This window comes from Macaca thibetana, chromosome 1, assembly GCF_024542745.1.
Source record: "Macaca thibetana thibetana isolate TM-01 chromosome 1, ASM2454274v1, whole genome shotgun sequence".
NCBI lineage: Eukaryota > Metazoa > Chordata > Mammalia > Primates > Cercopithecidae > Macaca > Macaca thibetana.
In genome coordinates, this window is record NC_065578.1 from 156,882,971 (window position 1) to 156,903,522 (window position 20,552).

The following is a 20,552-nucleotide window of genomic DNA, read 5'->3' on the forward strand; positions in this document are numbered from 1 at the left end:
AACAGCATGTTTGTTTGCAGCACCCACCACAGGGCCTGGTATGCTGTGTGGGCAGGAACAAGCCTCTTGCCCCCATCTAGGCAACTCAGAGCAACCAGGGAGTCCCTTGGAAACAACTTCATCACACTTCATCTCTCTTCAAGTCCGAGTGCCCCCATTGTTCTCTGTTGCCCCAGTATGAAGTCAGACTCTAGCTGATCTTCAAGGTCATCAAAAACTATCCAGTTTGATCTTACTCCTCTGTCTATGACTCCTCTGCTCCAGCCCAAGACTCTACTCACTCACTTGGCACACATTTATTGGGTGCCTACCACATGCAAACATGGTGCTGGAGGCTGGGAATGTTGAAATGACAGGCTGCCCACTGCCCACCCTCAAAGAACTCACAAGCTTTCTGGTAGTGAGTGTGGTCTGGGGGAAGGAGCGTGGGGGTGGGGGTGAGGGTGGATAAAACCATCATTGTATTAGGGTGTAGGAAGTGATACAGGAGCAGTAAGCACGATGGGGGCTGTGGGAACTCCACTGAGGGAAGACACACTGCCACTGTTCTTTCCTCCTACTCTCGACTTAGCCAAATCCTAGTCCATAAATCAAGGTCTTATTCATTCTGGCCCACACCTCTCCCATCTCAAAATTCCTCAAGTTCTTATCAACACCACTCATTTTCAGTCATCCACTGGCTGATGTCATTTCTTGTATTGCTGTGGGTTAATTTTTTTTTAATTACTTTCTTATAGGTAGGCTTTTTTTCTCCATGGCTTCTATGATCATAGACGATAAGGACTAGGCTCTAGACAGTTCTAAATCTCTCATGAAAACTACATACTCATTATTTGTGGTATAGTTGATGTATTTGGAACCACTGACAACTGCAAAACAACGCATTCCTTTCCCTTTGAAAAACATGCACTGCACTTCCCTCGCTGCTAGGTCCTGAGTTCTGTGTGTCTTACACTTTTCATCCAACCCAAGAGAAGAGACGAAACCCTTGCTATCTCAAACAACTATCCAAAATGTAATTTGTTTAAAAATTATAGTTTTTAACTTTTAAAATTGTTCCATCTAAAAAGTTATTCAAATAAAATCTTAGTGGGACACCCAATATCGTGAACATAAAAGCAGAGCTATTCTGGTTGGAGCTATGGGGACATCCTAGTGCCACTACCTCAAAGGGGAAAACATGTGATTCCCTTATCAGCAACCCCTGATGTACATCCAGGGGCAACACCACTACAGCATGATGGAGAACTCATCTTGCCCACAAATATGTATAATAAACTTAATATATGTACAAATGAGACATAACAAATCAATGGGGGAAAAGATGAATGCTTGAATAAATATAGCCACATGGAATATAAAATAAAGTTAGATCCCTCCCTCACACTGTTGATGAAAATTTACTCCTTTTTTATTCAAGATGTTATGTGAAAGGCAAAACTTGTAGATGAAAATACAAAAGAATATCCTTATGATTGTGTGTGTTTGTCTTAATCAAGACAATAAAGAAAAAGTTAATTTCTTTAACAAAAAGTAAATTTGACTACATTAAAATTTGGAATTTTTCTTTTTTTTTTTTTTTTTGAGACAGTCTCCTTCTGTCATCCAGACTGGGGTGCACTGGCATGATCACAGCTCCCTGCAGCCTTGGCCTCTAGAGCTCAAGTGATCCTCCCACCTCAGCCTCCTGAGTAGGTGGGATTATAGGAGCACATCACCATGCCCACCTAATTTATTTGTATTTTTGGTAGAGACGGAGTCTTAATATGTTGCCTAGGCTGGTCTAGAACTCCTGGACTCAAGTGTTCCTCCCACCGGGGCCTCCCAAAGTGCTGGGATTGCAGGTGTGAGCCACCGCACTTGGACTTGCAATTTCTTATATATCACATAATTCAATTAAAAGAAAGATGATAAACTAAATCTGGGAGCAGGTATTGCAACCTATAATTGTCAACAATGAGTAAATAGGACATATAAGGAACACCTACACATCAATTATTAGAAAAAGCAAGACAGCCTAAAAGAGTTGTCTCTAGATTGCAATTTAAGAACTACTGTGGGGCCAGGCACAGTGGCTCACGCCTGTAATCCCAGCACTTTGGGTGGCCAAGCTGGGAGGATCACTTGAGGTCAGGAGTTCAAGACCAGCCTGGCCAACACAGTGAAACCCTGTCTCTACTAAAAATACAAAAATTAGCCCGACATTGTGGCACGAACCTGTAATCACAGTCACTTGGGAGGAGGCCATATCTCAATTTATCTATACAACTGCCCTGGGATGTAGGCAGAACATATATTATGCCAGTTTATTGATAAGGAAATTGAGACAACTTAAATGATCAGTCCAAAGAGAGAGAAATATACATGTATCTTCCCTAGTAAGATGCAAAACCTACTTTTCTACCTTCTAATGTACAATCTTGCCATTACAAAAAAACCACCTCCATCTTTTTTTTATTTATTTATTTTTTTTGGAGACAAGATCTCACTATGTTGCCCAGGCTCATCCTGAACCCCTGAGCTCAAGAGATTCTCCTGCCTCAGCCTCCAGAGTATCTGGGACTATAGGTACTCATCAACATGCCTGGCTTACCTTTACTTTCTAAAAAATACCTGTTCACACAAAAATCTATACATGAATGTTCATAGCAGCTTCATTTATAACAGCCTAAAACAGGAAACAACCCATATGTCCTTCAGTGGGTGAAGGGCTAAACAAACCATCATACATTCATACCATAGAATACTGCTCAGTAATAAAAAGGAATGCACTATTGATACGCACAACAACCTGAATGAGTCTTCAGAGACTTGTGCTGAGTCATAAAAAAAAGGCCAATCCTAAAAAGCTACATGCTAATGGTTCCATTTTTATAATATTCTTGAAATGACAAGATTATAAACATGGACAACAGATTAGTGGTTACCAGCAGTTAAGGACTAAGGAATACAGTAGGGTGAGATGAAGGAGTGAACTGGGAGGGGCAGGACTAGAAAAGGACAACATGAGTGATCCTTGCAGTGATGGAACTGTTTAGAATTTTGACATATCAGTCAAGGTCCTGATTATGGTATTGTGTTATACTTTTGCAAGATGTTAACCATCAGAGGAATCTAAGTAACAGGATGTGCAATCTCTCTGCATTATTTCTTACAACTGCATGTGAATGCATAATTATCTCAAAATAATTTTTAAAAAAACATAACCAAAAAAAGCCGGATATCATCCTGCCCTGTGTTGTACAATTCTGAGGTTAAATAACATAAAGTATGGTGAGGCACTTCATAGACTGCCTTGTGCCCTGTAAATACTATGTAACATCATCATCTTCCTCTATCAACCAGTCTCATCAGCATTACTCACTGTTAGACTATTCCTTGTCCACAGAGCCTTCAATATCTCTCTACTGTGACCCTATCACTATACTTGCGTAATCCGTCCACCTCTCTTGCTATTGTTTGAATGTCCCCTCCAAATCTCATGTTGAAACTTAATCCCCATGGTGGGGCCTTCAAGAGGTGACTGTATCATGAAGGCATGCCATCATTAATGGATTAATAGATTAATGAGTTATCTTGGCAGTGAAACTAGTGACTTTTTAAGAAGAGGAAGAGGGACATGAGCTGGCAAGTTTACACACTCAGCTCCCTCTCTATGTGATATCCTGCGCCACCTCGGGACTCTGTGGAGATTTTCCATCAGCAAGAAGGCCCTCACCAGATTCAGCCCTCAATCTTGGACTTCCCAGCCTCCAGAACTGGAAAAAAAAAAAAAATTGTTTCTTTGCAAATTACCCAGTTTCAGGTATTGTGTTATAATCCACAGAAAATGGACTAAGACATTTCTAATAGACTGCAGCTCCTTGAAGGCAGAAACTTTTTTCTGTATCTCTCTATGCCCACAACTTAGCGTAGTATAAAACATACGGGACAGGCGCGGTGGCTCACACCTATAATCCCAGCACTTTGGGAGGCTGAGGCAGGCTGATCATAAGGTCAGGAGTTCGAGACCAGCCTGACCAACATGGTGAAACCCCGCCTCTACTAAAAATATAAAAATTAGCCGGGTGTGGTGGTGCACACCCGTAATCCCAGCTACTCAGGAGGCTGAGGCAGGAGAATCGCTTGAACCCGGGAGTCGGAAGTTGCAGTGAGCCAAGATCACATCACTGCACTCCAGCCTGAGTGACAGAGCAAGACTCTGCCTCAAAAAAAAAAAGAAAAGAAAAGAAAACATACAGTAGGTACTAAATAAATGGCTGTCAGGTTGAAATTAGCTCATGATCTTCTTGTTCAATACAAAGTGTCCCAACACTGGAGGAAGTGAGGAGAGGAGGGGACTGGAAAGAAGAACACTCCAGTAGCTATAAGCCAACGCCTCGAAAGTTTCATCAATAGCCTCCTCCTTCCCAAATTGCTGAGAACCCAAATGAAGCAAAGGTCTGTACAGAGGGTGTGGCCACAGCAGCAAAAACATGAGTTCAATTCATCAAGTCTCTTCTTTAAACTTTCAAGTTCTGCAAATGAAGGAACTGACCATTTATAGATTGGGTGGGTCACTGGAACGAGATGGGAAGATGGGCTGTGGTATACTATTCTGGAAAGGATTTTAAAGGTTAGCTGACAGCCCTTTTCCTGAAATGATTAAGACAGAAGAACTGCCCGAGGGCAGAATGTATTTAAATACTCTGTCATGATCTCTCAGAGACCTGACACTCTCGGCCCAGGCAAACATATTTGGCTAGTGAGGTGGGGAGGGGGTTCCCACGCCCTGAAAACAATGCTAGCTCCTCACTCCTACTCCAAATAGTTTCCAGCATAAAAAGGCACAAGCAGTTGCTTTGCTGCTCCTAATGTTATCGGATAATTTTTCAAATTCTTACTCAATTACATATCACGCTCTTATCTTCAATCTCCACAGGCCAAATAGCCTTGCTTTCACATCGTGCCCACTAAGCCTGCAGAACACAAGTATCCCTCCCAAGTAATTCCAGCTCTCATAAACATGAGATCATTTTACATTAAGTTTTGTTAGAGTATTTGTGTGTATGGTGGTTGTGTGTGCATGCGCACACGCGCATGCATAAGTGTGCATATGCCTTTACTTCTACTAGGAGTAAGGAGATTTAACGCAAGAGAAGGTTAGAAACTTGGGAGGTTTCTGTTTCTGCTTAATGATTAACTCTTTTGCTACTGAATCCAGAAGAGTTGGCCTTTCTGGACTGGCAGTCCTGCTCCCTGGCCAAAACAGCAAAAGAAAGCTCATACACACACATTCACTGTTAAAAAGAAGTAACTGGCACAAATCAGTTTCAGCTTTGGCAGTGAGAACACGATTGTAGTTTTAAGGAGAATTAGGTGTTTCCACATTGTGTTGTTACTGGCCTTAAAATATCCAGATCAAGAACTCATTAATCAAAGTAACACGTCATCCACCTAAAATGCTTCAATGTTTGATTTAAAATTGCTGACAGCAAAGAACTGAGATAACTTACATAACCACAAATCACTGAATAAATAAGAGAGATCAAGAGATACAGCACAACGGACTCTAATAATGGCTAAAAACACAAAGCCCAATTAATGTCGTTTAAAGATGAAACCTTTAAGAAGAAAACAAAGAAAAAGAAAGATGAAACCTTAAACCAGAAGCAGGAGAGGGGAGTAGGAAGAACCTGTGCTATCTATTCTCTGGTTTCTATCTTTCCTCCAGGACAATAATCAACATCCAGATTCTATGTGACAACTCACTTAACAATAACCATTTTTTGTTCATATGTCCTAAAAATCATGAAGCAAGGAACTAGTAATCCATCTTTCCACTTTCCAGCTGAGAAGTTGAGAATCCCAAAGGTGGAATGACATCTTCAACATTACAAAGCTTGTCCTCCATTACCCTACATTTCTTCCTCCTTATGAACGATATTTTTTAAATGCTGTAATGATAAAAATATGAGTTGTCATTATTATTAATAGTACTCATTTAAAACAACAGACTGCTACTTAGCCTATTCATTAGGTGAAAATAAAACAAACATAAACATGAAAATATTTCAATTCCGCATTACGACATGCTTCATCACAATCCTCAAAGAAACTCCTTAGTTGACAAAGGGCCTAATATATAAAGAGCAACATAAGAGTCAAGAGGCCAGCCGGGCGCGGTGGCTCAAGCCTGTAATCCCAGCACTTTGAAAGGCCGAGACGGGTGGATCACAAGGTCAGGAGATCGAGACCATCCTGGCTAACATGGTGAAACCCCATGTCTACTAAAAAATACAAAAAACTAGCCGGGCGAGGTGACGGGCACCTGTAGTCCCAGCTACTCGGGAGGCTGAGGCAGGAGAATGGCGTGAACCCGGGAGGCGGAGCTTGCAGTGAGCTGAGATCCGGCCACTGCACTCCAACCGGGGCAACAGAGCAAGACTCCGTCTCAAAAAAAAAAAAAAAAAGAGGCAAGAGGCCACTCCACATCCTAAAAGGGCCTGAAGGCACTTCCCGAACAACCCAGATGTCTAGATCAACCCTATACCAGTTCCATAACCACACTCCCTCCCCCAGGTTTGTCCCAAACCAGATGTCAGAGATTAAGAGCCTTCCACTTCCTTATTTCTTTAATTTTCGTTAAGGACAATCAATTAACTTCCTTTTTCTTTTAAATTTAAGTACTGTACACAACAACATAAATATCTGTAATACCAAGAGTTACACAAATTCCATTTCTGGCCCACCAACATGGACGGGGAAAACCATACAAACCAGTTACAGCAGGGAATTTTCTAACTCTGGAAGTCTCTGAGCTTACTGGAAGTCCAAAGTTTAATAGTTATCCTGATTAAAGCATTCATTGTCCCTAGTGGATCCAGTCACAAGTTCACCTGTAGGCCCATCAAGTAACTCTCTCTCCCCTCGATTTTTCTCCAGCTGTGAGGCACATCTTCCTATTAGATCGTGATATTTCAACAAGTATCATTTCAACTGCTCTCCAGGTCAGCTGCCACTCTGGTACTACCTACCACCTGGGGCCTATCCTCCATAAGTGTGCAGCAGCCATGCAGGCATGGCAAGTTCTGGGGGTGGAAAGAATGTCATTCAGAGAATATAATGGTTTTTGTACTTTCAAGTGTGTCTACTTAAAAGGGACAAATCATCACCTTCAACATCTTTTTTGTTTGTTTGTTTTTGAGATGGAGTCTTGCTCTGTCACCTAGGCTGGAGTGCAATGGTGCAATCTGGGCTCACTGCAACCTCCGCCTTCCAGGTTCAAGCGATTCTCCTGCCTCAGGCTCCCAAGTAGCTGAGATTAATTACAGGTGCCCGCCACCATGCCCGGCTAATTTTTGTATTTTTAGTAGAGACAGGGTTTCACCATGTTGGCCAGGCTGGTCTTGAACTCCTGACTTTAGATGATCGGGCTGCCTCGCCCTCCCAAAGTGCTGGGATTACAGGCTTGTGGCACCCAGCCCGGCCAATCTTCAACATATTAATAAACAAGAATCATGAACCCTGAAAGCTGGAAGGATCTTAGAAAGTTCCTAATGTTTAACCCCTAGTTTCTTAGATGAGAAGACCAAGGCATAGGGAGGTAGAGTAGGTATGTAACAGAAAGACATTTAAAACACTGCATTAATTCTTTATTGTAACAAGTTACTAGGAAATGAGGATAATCAACTGAGTGTATACATCATCTCATAGTTTCAACTGAATTCTTTCATTTCAGCCTCACATCAGTGTTAAGTCAGTTTGGGTTCATAATCTGTCCTCATCACTTACTAGCCATGTGCTTCAGAGCAAGTTATTTAACCTCATTGTGCGTCATCTGTAAAATGGGGATAATAATAGCAGCTACCTCACAGGGCTGCTGAGAAATTCATGAGTTCATATATGTAAATCACCTAAAACAGAGCTGCGACATAAGAAGCACTTGATAAACGCTAGCCATCATCATCGTCATTATAAGGGCCAAGAATTGTTGTTCCCATTTTATAGAGATTTTACAGGGAAACTAGGGATTTTGAGACCTTAGGTGAGTTATCTCCAAAATCACAGTAGTAAATCACAAAGCTAAACTAGAACCCAAGCTTTCTGCCTCCCAGTCCAGCACTCTTTCCCTTAGGATCATTCTGCCTATATAGAATTCTATAGCTCAACGTGTTACAAAGTACTGTATTGGCCCAAAAGAAATGTTGCTCCAGAATAGGTACCTCAGTCAAGATGTCTTCCCAAAGAGCAGCTTACTCATCTGACAAGCTCTGGTGCAGCATCTCCACCGCCTACCAAAACAATAAACACACGCACACAAAAAAAATGGGAAAAGGAAGCAAATTTCTAAGGGATTTCAATGTTTAGAGAAAAGAGTTGGCAACAGCCAACTCTTCAGAAACAAGACATATTTCTTAAAGCTTATGGCATGGCTTGTCATGGCCACCTCATGTTCTTGAGTCCCTCTGTTTTCTGTGCTTTGTCCTCCTGTGGAGCCCTGGCCACCCAGCCACCCATGGCTGCCAGGGTCATCTTCTCCAGGGAGAGTATTCAGATCCTGCCCACCATGCCATGATTTTAAATGCAAGATCTGGGATCAAACAGCAAAGATAAGGTCCCAACTTTCACAGTGACTTCTGGGTCACCTCTCCACTGATTAATGCATTTAGAAGATATGGTTAAGAAAAAAAAAAAAAAAAAACCCAAAGAGAATCTGCCTTCTCCCTAAAGGATGACATCCTAAAATATACACCAAAATGGAAGAACATGTCCCAACTGTTTTTCTTCCACACAAATACATATTTCAAGTTCAGAACCATTCATTCACAACATATAAATAAGGTCAAGGCTATTTCATACCAAATGACTTGAAAACCCAAAAGGGACCATTTTCCTGCTTGTCCCTTAGGACCTTTCCTTCCCCATTTACCAAAGATCTCACAGCTGGTTCTAACCAGGCAATAACTCTCTCCACACCGTGCTTCGAAAGAGTAACAAAACAGTTCCTTTTTTAAGTCAACCCAGTTTTAACTCCAGGTCAAGACAGACGAACTTTCTCAAACTTAGACTTTTAGTGCCTGATAAAAATGGTGAATAAATCCTGGACAAACGTAGAATGGGTTTTTGCTTCAATTACAGAAAGCCTTATGTTTGTTTTAAACTCTCAGGAATTTCAGTGTTAACATTTTTCTTGGTTTCCAAGGTAAGAGATGTGAGTGAAGAAATTTGGTCAACTCAAGTATAGCTCTAGGGCAGTGATTCTAAAGAGGGCAGCGATTCTAAAGAGGGCCATGCCCGCAATAAATTTAAGGAGAAACACACTCCCATGGGGGAGAATCCATAAGGCTATGTAGTTTGTACTTGTCCTTGTATAATGCAAATATATTCACAGTGTTTAATCTATATCAAATTTCAAATAATATTAACATGGGTTTATTACTGGAATGGGGGAGAAATGCAGAAGCATGCCATCATGGCACTGTCACATCCAAACTCAACTCAGAAGACAGTTCAATTCAACTTATAAACATTGTAGTGCTTACTATGTGTCAGGAGCTGGACATGCAGAAATGAATAAAAGACCATTTTTTCCTGAAGGTGTTCAGTGAGTTGTAAACAAAGAGATGTAAACGAAGAGATTGCCATGTAATATGATGAGTGCAATAATACAAGAGTGTACAAAGACACTGCGGAGGAGATGCTGAGAGCGTACTGATGAACTCTGTGCAGAAGGCAAGGGAAGATGCTAAGAAATCCTGCTTGGGATCCTGCACAGGGTAGCAGAGAAGGCTTCCTGGAGGGGTGGCATCTGAGCTGGGCTTTAAAGGATGAATAAGTTTTCCAGGTTCAAGGAAGAGGACCCATTCCAAAGAGAGGGCACAGCATGGATAAAGCACAAACCATGACACAACATGATAAAGAAAGGAAACTAGAGGCAGTTCAGCTGTAAGGCGGTATAAAATGTAAGCAGGGTAAGTGGGAAGTGATTAATAGTAACAGTCTTTTATGCTATGACCTTAGCAAAAAAAAAATGAGTTTTTAAAAATCAGTCTGGTGACACTGTGCAAGATGTAGTGTCAGGATACAATTAAACTACTTCCAAAAGATTATTTGCAGTAGTTAGGTCATCCATTTATTCATTCAGTACTACAGACAATAAGTGTTTACTGAGAGCCACCATTTGAGCTACAACAGTCTTCCAGACACGTTTCCTATCTGAAGGGACCTTATAATAAACTATTTATTTAGTATTTAATATTTGCCATACACTGAGCCAGTACTCTAAACACAACTGCAATTAATAGCAAGATAGGTCTCATTATCTCCATGTCACAGAAGAGGGGCCTTGGAAGAGAAGCTGAGTGACTTGAGCAAAGTCACACAGCAGAGAAGTGAAGTTGACAAGACTCCAACTGAGGGCTGGTTCCAGAGCCTATATTCTTTGCATTGCACTACACAACTTCAAAACATTCCTACATTCAGAAGTCTGGTAGAAGAAAAAAGAATGAAATACAAATATTCCAAACATAAGGCAGTATGAGATCAATGCCATATGAGAGCTATTAAGAGAAGTACTGTGTGGGTGAAATAGAAAAGAAGGGTTATTTCTGGTCAGAGCAATTAAGGAAGGAATCCCAGAAACGTTGGGCTTTACCAGAAAGGTGAGATTTTTTTTTTTTTTTTTTTTTTTTTTTTTTTTTTTTGAGATGGAGTTTCACTCTTATTGCCCAGGCTGGAGTGCAATGGCGTGATCTCGGCTCACAGCAACCTCCAACTCCTGGGTTCCAGTCATTCTCCTGCCTCAGCCTCACAAGTAGCTGGGATTACAGGCATGTGCCACCACCCCCAGCTAATTTTATATTTTAAGTAGAGACGGGGTTTCACCATGTTAGTCAGGCTGGTCTCGAACTCCCGACCTCAGGTGATCCACTGTACCTGGCAGAAGGGTGAGATTTCAAAAGGTGAAGATACGGGACTGGGCAGCGAAAAAGGGGCATTCCATGAACAACACGCAGAACTCAGACTCTGGTGACAACCAAGGTTCCTATTCCATCATTCACCAGTTGCAGACCCTGGCGGAATAACTGAATGTCCTACACCTCATTTTTTTCATCAGTAAAATGGGATACTAGTAACATCTTTTTCCTAAAGTTGGAGTAAGGATTATGGAATAATCTACATAAAGTATTTAGCATAATGCCTAGTAAGTGGTAAGCATCCAACAAAGAGCAAACGTTAGCTAGTAGTCTACATGTTTAAAGAATGGTAAGCAGTCAAGTTAGACTTCCAGTCCTCCTAAAACAAAATAAAAAATGTGGTTGAAACAAGAGGTTGCAGTCAGACTAAGAAGGAAGTTCATATCTACCTTAGAAAGTTGGTCTGTATTTAGCAGGCAATAGGAAGTCAATCATTAGAAGAAAGAAGCCATATTAAAAATATTTTGAGTAGATCTCCAGTGGGAGCCCCTAGACCCTCTCCTTGATATCTGGCTCATTTGTGACCCCTTCTAAAAAGGCATGAGGCCCTAAAACTGGTTCAAGCCAGATCTATTTTTTCATTTGTTTTTTTGTTTTTGAGACGGAGGCTTGCTCTATCACCCAGGCTGGAGTGCAGTGGCACAATCTCGCTCACTGCAACCTCCACCTCCTGGGTTCAAGCAATTCTCCTCCCTCAGCCTCCTAAGTAGCTGGTATTACAGGCACCCACCACCAAGCCCAGCTAATTTTTGTATTTTTGTAGAGATGAGGTTTTACCATGTTGGCCAGGCTGGTCTCAAACTCCTGACCTCAGGTGATCCATCCACCTTGGCCTCCCAAAGTGCTGGGATTACAGGCGTAAGCCACTGAGCCCAGCCAAGCCATATCTATATGTAAAAAGATACTGTCATTAGTCCACTCCTAACATGGCCATGATTTTTTTTTCTTTTCTTTCTCACTCCATCCTGTACCTTCCCTCCTAAAAGCAGAGTAATGGCTGAGATACAATTATTAACCCAACTTCCCTTGGAGATTGTCTTGGTTAAACAAATTTTCCAGAAACTAATCTGGGTGGCTTAGATCATTATTTGTTACTTTTTAAAATTTGTTAATACCAGGCTTTCACTTAGTTATCTTGAAGCTAATGACTTTTCTATAACATAATTATTAGCTCTATCACCTAGGCTAGAGTACAATGGTGCAATCATGGCTCCCTACAATCTCGAACTCTTGGGCTCAAGCAATCCTCCTGCTTCATCCTCCTAAGAGAGCCTAGGACTACAGGTATGTGCCATCACACCCAGATAATTTTTTTTTTTTTTTTGAAATGGAGTCTCGCTCTAGTTGCCCAGGCTGCAGTGCAATGGCGAGATCTCGGCTCACTGCAACCTCTGTCTCCCAGGTTCAAGGGATTCTCGTGCCTCAGCCTCCCGAGTAGCTGGGATTACAGGTGCCTGCCACCACACCCGGCTATTTTTTTTATTTTTAGTAGAGACAGAGTTTCACCATATTGGCCAGGCTGGTCTTGAACTCCTGACCTCAGGTGATCTGCCCACCTCAGCCTCCCAAAGTTCTGGGATTACAGGCATAAGCCACCGTGCCCAGCCAGTCTTTTTGTTTGTTTTTTTCTTTCCTTGCAGAGATGGGGTCCCACTATGTTTCCCGATTCAGTCTTGAACTCCTGGGCTCAAGCAATCCTCCCACCTTGGCCTCCCAAAGTGCTAGGATTACAGATGTGAGCCACCGTGCCTGGCCAATAGTACTGGTTTATTAATACATTATAATGAAGAAACTTTGGCGGTAATGATTATATTCACTATCTTGATTGTGTTGTTTTATGAGTGTTATATATGTCAAAGTCTATCAAATTGTATACCTTAAATATGTGCAATTTATTAAATGTCAATTAAATCTCAATAAAGCTATTAAAAATATGGTAAAAGTTTAGTAATTCACGTAATTATTAAAAGGTGTACAACTTTACAATTAATAATATACTAATATACAAGCTAATGCACATATTAAAACCTTAAGTTTAAAAAATTTATCAAGACAAGTGATTATATAGAAATGTATATACAGGCTTGTAAAACTTTGGTATAGTGTACCTTTTAAAAAAATAACCAGCCTGTGCAATATAGGGAGACTTCATCTCTATGAAAAATTTTAAAACCAGCCAGGTATGGTAGCATGTGCCTATAGCCCCAGCTACTTGGGAGGCTGAGGTGGGAGGATCACTTGAGCCCAGGAGGTCAAGGCTGCAGTGAGCCGTGATCAAGCCACTGCAATCCAGCCTGGGTGACAGAGTGAGACCCCATCTGAAAAAAAAAAGAAAAAAAAAGAATACACCTATGTTACACCTATGTTCACAGCAGCATTATTCAAACTAGGCAAAAGGTAGAAGCAACCCAAGTGTTCATCAATGAACGAATGGGTAAACAAAATGGGATATATATATATACAATTAAATATTATTCAACCTTAAAAAAGAAAGAAATGTGGACATATGCTACAACATGGATGAATTTTGAGGACATTACAGGAAGTGAAATAAGCCAGTAACAAAAAATATATACACTATGATTCGACTTACCTGCAGTATCTGGAGTTATCAAATAGAGACAAAGTACAGTGATGCTTGCCAGAGATAGGGGCAGGAGGGAATAGGGAGTTGTTGTTTAACGGGTATAAAGTTTCATTTTTGCAAGATGAAAAGAGTCGCGTAGATGGATGGTAGTGATGGTTGCACAACAACGTGAATGTGCTTAATGCTACTGAACTGTACTCTAGAATGGTTAAGATGGTCAATCTCCTGTGTATTCTACCACAATTACAGAGAGTAAGGGAGATATGAGAGTTCCTACACATTATTGTAAAATCAATAAGGGTGTTAATTTTGTAATTTTTAAAACTGCTTTTAAGTGCTGCTATTATTTATTTTTAAACCAAATAACTTCCAAGGCAACTTTCCCAGATTCCCCAAAAAGTCAATTCTGGAGCTGACACCAGGTTAAAACTGTTCATTTTAATTTTATTACAACCAGAAATCTACATATCAACTGCTTTTTCCCTGCAATATGACATATTTTCCTAACGTAGCTGTCAGAGGTCAAGGGTATAAGGTAAGCACAATTCCCATGAAGAGTACTCACTTCTGGAAGGAGAACTCTACAGGGGTCACTGGGTAGCCCAATTTATCTGGTGTGAATAATGGGAGTCAGGGTCTGGGCACCTGTTGATTTTAATAGTAAGGGTGCCTACATACTGCATCTAGGTCAAACTCTGGACACCTCATAGCAGAGAAATGATCAGAGCCTGTCGAAGCTTTCAAACTGCATGATACATAACAGATGTGGCCATAACTACCAGATAGGCTTCTTCAAAGGAAATTTCTGTTCTCATTCCCCAAAAGGACACCTGAAATTGAAAAAGCTAAGGACCCCTCATGAACACTGTTTCCAACTACTGCTTCTTTGCACAGTACACTGCATCTCCTGGCTCCTTGCCCACCACCTTCCTCCAGGGTCTTTCAATTGCAAGATGTAGAGTATGGTACTTGAATGCTTCCAAGAGCTTCATTTTCTTCCAGGAGTTCACCTTACTGCTGCAGAGTAGCTTTTTTTGTTGCTGTTTTTTCCCCTGAGCAAGGGATGAGGAGCCCTCAATCATCTTACAGGAAAATGACAGCATCTGCTTGAGGATTCCAACTAAATGTTTTACTGCAGCTTTTCAAACTGATTATATTTAACTGATTATATTTAAAACTGATTAACTGATTATATTTAAAGCTCCCTTGGGGAATTGGAGCTGTGAGGAAAGAAGCTTTGGAGAAGACCTTTTTTGGCGTGAATGAAAAATCGCTGAGACCTCCCAAGGGAAAGAGCTTGTTTATATACCAGGCATCAGCATTCCCAAGTACATATACATACACAATATGACTCCAGTTTTAAATTTCATCTCCTGCTCTTGAAGGGTCCTGAAAGGGTTAAACTGTTCCAGGCAAAGGCCTGCACTTTTTCTATCAAAATGCTCCAGATGGAAATTACAAAATTTCACTTCCAGCTCTGTGGTACACATACACTGCTCTCCTAAGACATAAAAAAAAAGACAAGACCCCTAATGTTCTCAAGAAAGAAAATGTGACTGCTCAGCATACAGTGCCACTCTGTTTCAGACTATTTCTCCTGGAATATTTGCATGAACTGTCAATCTCAAGCTTTCTGGGAGACTGTAAAAACTCAAGGTATAGAGAGAGTAAAGGAAAGGGGCCTTAAATAAGGAAAGAACAACAGCTGGGACTGTATGCAGTCATGTGTATTCACCCAAATACCACCCAGATTCACAACCCTGGTAACCATGCCCTGCACCTTACCACTTTCGCTGCTCCAATCCCAGCAACAAGCTAACAGGCTAGAGGCCAAAGGCTTCAGGTTATGACCATGAATACGACCAGGGTTGTAAAGAATTTCCAGAGATTATTGTACATCAGCCCTCCATACCTGCAGGTTCCATATCCACATATTCAACCAAATGGGAATAGCAAATATTCAGAAAAAAAAAATAACAATAAAAATAATAATATAACAATTTAAAATAATACGAATTTTAAAAGCATTATAACAACTATTTACATAGCATTTACACTGTATTAGCTATTATAAGTAATCTAGAGATGATTTAAAGTATACAGGAGGATGTGTGTACATAGGTTGTATGCAAATACTACACCATTATTTATCAGGGACTTGAGCATCTGAAGATTTTGGTATCCTGGGGGAAGTGGGGGCACTCCTAGAACCAATCCCCTGAGGATACTGAGGGACAACCACATATGAAAGCACACTGTAAATTGGAAAGAGCTATGTAAAAAGACTAAGAATATTATTGCTTTCAGTCAGACATCGAGAGGCATGAACTTTCAAAGGAATCTGAGCACCCACAAACCAGAAACAATGATGGTTTTTAAAAAGACACTACAACACAGGCTGACTAAGAAGGCACACCCCTCATAAAACCACTCTGGGGTAGGGTTGGGGCTGAAGCCTCAGGAGTTCCTCAGGGCACATGCAAGCAGGTAGTTTATAGGGAGGCAAAATCAAGGGATAGAGAGGGTCCCAGAAAGGGTCCCATGAGATGAGGGTCCCATTTAGAGTCCATTTGACTCAAACAATTCTGACTGAAAAAACAGGACCTGGGACTCTGGTCAAAGACATGCAGAACCACAGTGGCCAATAATTAGTTGTTCACTAACAGAAAAAGAAACTGATGTCCAGAGGGTTTAAGTGACTGACCCGAGATCTTTTGTTACGACTAAATGAACTTAAGCTAGAACTCAAGTTTCATTCCTTGACTTATTTCCTATCATTTAATAGCTGGCATTTTGGGAGTGAATATGCAATGCAGTCTCAATAGTCAGCCCAATTCAGCAAAAGAAAGGCTCACAGAGTAGACCGTACCATTATTGAGCACTTACAAGTGCCAGATACTGTTCTAAATAATTTATATATCTCATCAACAACTCACTATTACCTTAGGAAATCTATTTTATTTTACCTATTTTCCAAATAGGAAAACTGAGGCTCAGACGAGTCAGGTAACTTGCCCGAAGTGAAAGGCTAGCAACCGGCAGAACCAAGATTTAAACCTGAATCCCTTTGACTCTAAAAATTGCACTTAACCACCAAACCAAACGGCATAGCTGTTACAGTGATTTTCTTTTTATCTTGGCATCTGTAAGAGAAGTAAGTCTGGCAGCACCATGAGTCCCATATAACACATAAAAAGCTGACACTCATAATAATTCTGACCCAGGGCTTCTAGCTAGTGGGTGGCAGAGCCAAATCAGATTGCAGGCCCTTTGTCTGCAAATTCTGCGCTGTTCCATAGACAGCCCAGCTTCCAGAATATAAGCTCCACGAGGGTGGAGACTTTTTCTTCTTCACAGCTGTATTGCCAATCCCCAGAACACATAGCAAGCACTCAATAAATAGTTAATGAATAAAGGAATGAAGTCAAGCTGCCATGGTTTGGCTGTGTGACTTTGGAAGGGCTTCTCATCCTCTCTAAGCCTCAGTTTCCTTATATGGTGAATGGAAGGTGATAATAATACCCATTTCCTGGGTTGATGTGAGGATTAAACCAGACCATTCATTTAAAGCACTTGGGACAGACTGGAACATAATGAGCAACCAAAATGTAATCTACTATTATCATTATCATTATTACTACCATTATTCATTGACAGATTTGGGCTCCTTAAGAATTTTTTATTTTTTTCCCACCCTGGTCAGATGATGTTTCATAGTAAAGATACAGAATAGGGAATTGAGAGTTGGTAAACCTGCTTCTAGTTTCAGATCTGCCACCATCTAGCTGTGTGACCTTGGACAAGCCTCTTCAGTTCTCTGTATTCTCCTCAGCTGTAAAATGAAGGACTAAACTATTCAAATCAGTTCCATAAGCATTCATCAGGCACCTTCTCAGAACAAGACATCATGCTCAGCCACCTATTAAATTCTATGATCCTGAATAGTATCAATGGAAAAATATCAGAGCAAAGCAAAACAGTCTCCTGTTTGTGGCAAGGTTGAAGAGAAAACCCAAATAGCCATCTGCATTACATCATCTCAATGAGCAATGTTTGTAAATATCCGAAGTGTTTAATTTTGAGACACTCTTGAGAAATCCTTTGCCAAAAAGAAATTGGCAGATATGGTTCTATTAACACCTATCGCCTTGAACCTTCCAAAAAATAAACATTTAAAATCACTTTGCACCTTAGTCAAATGGCATGCTTCTGGAGAGAAATCTGGGAAGATCAAAGTTATTAACACTCCCGACGGCAACAGTTTAAGAATAGGATGTGTACAAAAAAAAAAAGACATATCTGGTTAAAACTGCAGGGGGGATTCCAAGAGCAAATGCAGTGCATCTGGACAGGACACGGAGGTCAGTGGCCTATTGTTTACAAAAACAGGCCTGGATTATGAACAGTGACAAGAGGCCAAGACCTCAATTATAACTCACAACCACACCTCTCTCAATCCCAGTTCAACTGAAGCTATCAATCACTTAACTCTCCCATCTCTGTAATAAACCTACCAATGTTTTCATCCAAGTGGATAGAAGGCCCCTTAGGGTACCTCCAGCATTGACCAAACTAATGACATAAAAAAGATCCTGTAGGTACAATGAGGACTTCAGACTACCTTCCAACCTTCCAAGAGACAAGGGAGTTGCCCATTTCAAACTCTACCCCTACCCCCAACCCCCAGCAATCATTAGAGGGGAGACATGGCCCTTCCCAGGTCCTCTCTGATAGGAAAAGGTCTCCTTGCACTGGTGCAGGGAAAGGAGGGGCCCCTCCCTCTGTACTCTGAAACAAAGGAAAACCCAGAGCTCCAACCATGTGGTGTAACATTCAAGGCCACCCACCTCTTCCACTCCCCAGCTAAGGTCTCAATGGGCTGGAGCCACATGGCTCTTTCCAGTGACTGACCAGGAAGGGACAGTGCCTTGCACAAACACATGCTGCAGCTCTTTTAACAGGCAGGAACTCTTCCTATGGGAAGTGCTGGTTTAAAAAACGCTATCTGAGTAAGGGCTCTTATTCATGAGTCAAGTCAGACAGTCGACCAGATGAGAAGACAGGTCACTTGGTTTCTCCTAGTCCTCATTTTGCTTTACCCTTCACATTTTTCAGGAGAGGGAAATGGGGCTTTAAAAGCATGTCTTCTAGAGCAGAGGGTCACAGCACAGAAGGGTTAAACAATTATGTCTTCCCATTTTCCAGAATCAGCACCAACCGGCTACCCTAACAACTCTATTCAGATTTAGGTGAGGGCGGAGACCGGGCGTTGGTGGCCTTATTCCATGATCTCTGATTGTATGCAGGCCGACCAGAGACCAGGCAGGTGCAAGGTGCACCCAAGGTGGCAATGGACTTTTGGTGCCAATGCCACAGCAAATCTCATGTTTTAATACAGTGCATCTGAAAAACCCCGCCTCTCCCAAGGCTCTCCAAATGGTACACCTTCTCAAGGTTGCCTTTCTGTCTGGACTCCTCTTCAATCTCTGAAACAAACGTCCAAACACCTGTCAGATTTCAGTTGTCTTTTAAGGAAACCTGACCCAGAGAACCGGAGGCAAATTGTGCCTTTCTCTAAGAGCCTCCTGCCCCTCCCCCCACCCTGTCCAGCTTGGGGGAAAGGGCTGCCAAAATCATGGTCAGCCCTACAAAGATACTCCTACAGCCCACTCCAAAAATTCCTTTCCAGTGTCAATGGCCCCTGGCACTGCCCATCCTTTGGAGGTTCAGACCCATCTATGAAACAAACCACCTCTGGGGTCAGCCTGCCCCCATCTGCTCCACCCAAAGAAATGAACAACCTGCAAATCACGGTGGAAATACACGCCTCACCAGTGCACAGAGCATTTGCAGTGTGCTATTTTTCAAAGCCCTTACCTTTGACCTGAGTATCGTACTCTGCTATGATCTCCTTATCCTTTTTGAATTTGGCTGGAGACGTCATGTTTTCCTTCTTTCTTCCAAATTCGAATTGTGAATTGATAGATCCACGGAAAAAATCCAAACACCTAAATCAATACCTCCAAGACCGCTTCTCTCGAGGGCACAAGGGGCCCCCCGCGGTGGTCTCCAGCGCTCCGTGGAGCGCGGGCTGCGGGCTGGGCAGGCGGCTACGGCGGGCACATGCAGACGGTGGGCGCTGGGGCCGGGTGCGGCGGCGGCTGGTGCCTGTGCTAGAGCCGGAGCCGCAGCCTCAGCATTAGCCGGGAGAACTGCAGCGCCCGGAGGCTGGCCTGGGGTCTGACATCAACGACACAGGCAGGGAGTGGAAGTCCTTCCGCACAACATGGTGTGGGGCTGCGGGGGTGTGGACGCGCCCAGCTGTGTCCCCGGGAGGGAGTGGGTGCTTTTCGGGGTACCGGGAGAGGGCTGGGCGTGCTTCGCGGTTTTTTGTCGTAGAGGCTCAAAGATGCTGCAAATCAAATCCCAAACGGGAGCCGCAGCAGCGCAGACTGGATCGGAAGTCGTTTGCTCCGGTTCACTTGCCTGTAAATGCAGGAAAAGGGGGAGGGGGCGATCAGCCAGAGCGCAGATCCTAATCGCGGCGGGGGTGGGGTAGGGGACGTCGTTCCGAGCCCGCCCTGGGCCCATTCCTGTCGGCTTAACGCCTCCTGGCCCGCAGAGCCCGGCGCGGCGAGGTGGGGAGGAAGGAAGCTCCCTCCGGATTTTGTTTTAAGGCTGAAAGAAAACACTTTGGAGCAGCCGCCTGCGCGGGCTTCGGGCGGGGACTGCAGGAACGCGGGGCACCGGGCGGGGACTGCGGCACCTCGGCGGCCTCCCGAGCCCCGCCAGCGTTGGGCAGCGGCCAGCCTGAGAGAGCCCTCCCGACCTAGCCCCGGACGGGGCCCCAGACCCCCGGCCGGGGCACCTCCCTGTACATCAAAGGGGATCAAAGCCGGGGAGGGACAAGCCACCCGGGCACAACTTTTCTTCTCCTCCCGCCCCTCCTCCCAGTTGTTTTGTTTTTGGTTACTAGCTTCTCTTGGCAGCAAAATGTTGGTGGCGGG

The 20,552-nt window shown here is 42.7% G+C and overlaps 1 protein-coding gene across 8 annotated transcripts in view; it reads right to left on the reverse strand.

The window, feature by feature from the left end:
* SRGAP2 (SLIT-ROBO Rho GTPase activating protein 2) overlaps positions 1-20,552 on the reverse strand; it is a 250,078-nt gene that overhangs the window by 228,157 nt on the left and 1,369 nt on the right. For all 8 annotated transcript variants that reach the window (XM_050762753.1, XM_050762745.1, XM_050762815.1 and 5 more), the window contains exon 2: positions 19,423-20,031. In XM_050762753.1, coding sequence (XP_050618710.1) covers positions 19,423-19,489 — 67 coding nt within the window. In that variant the 5' untranslated portion in view covers positions 19,490-20,031. The remainder of the gene's footprint in view (positions 1-19,422; positions 20,032-20,552) is intronic.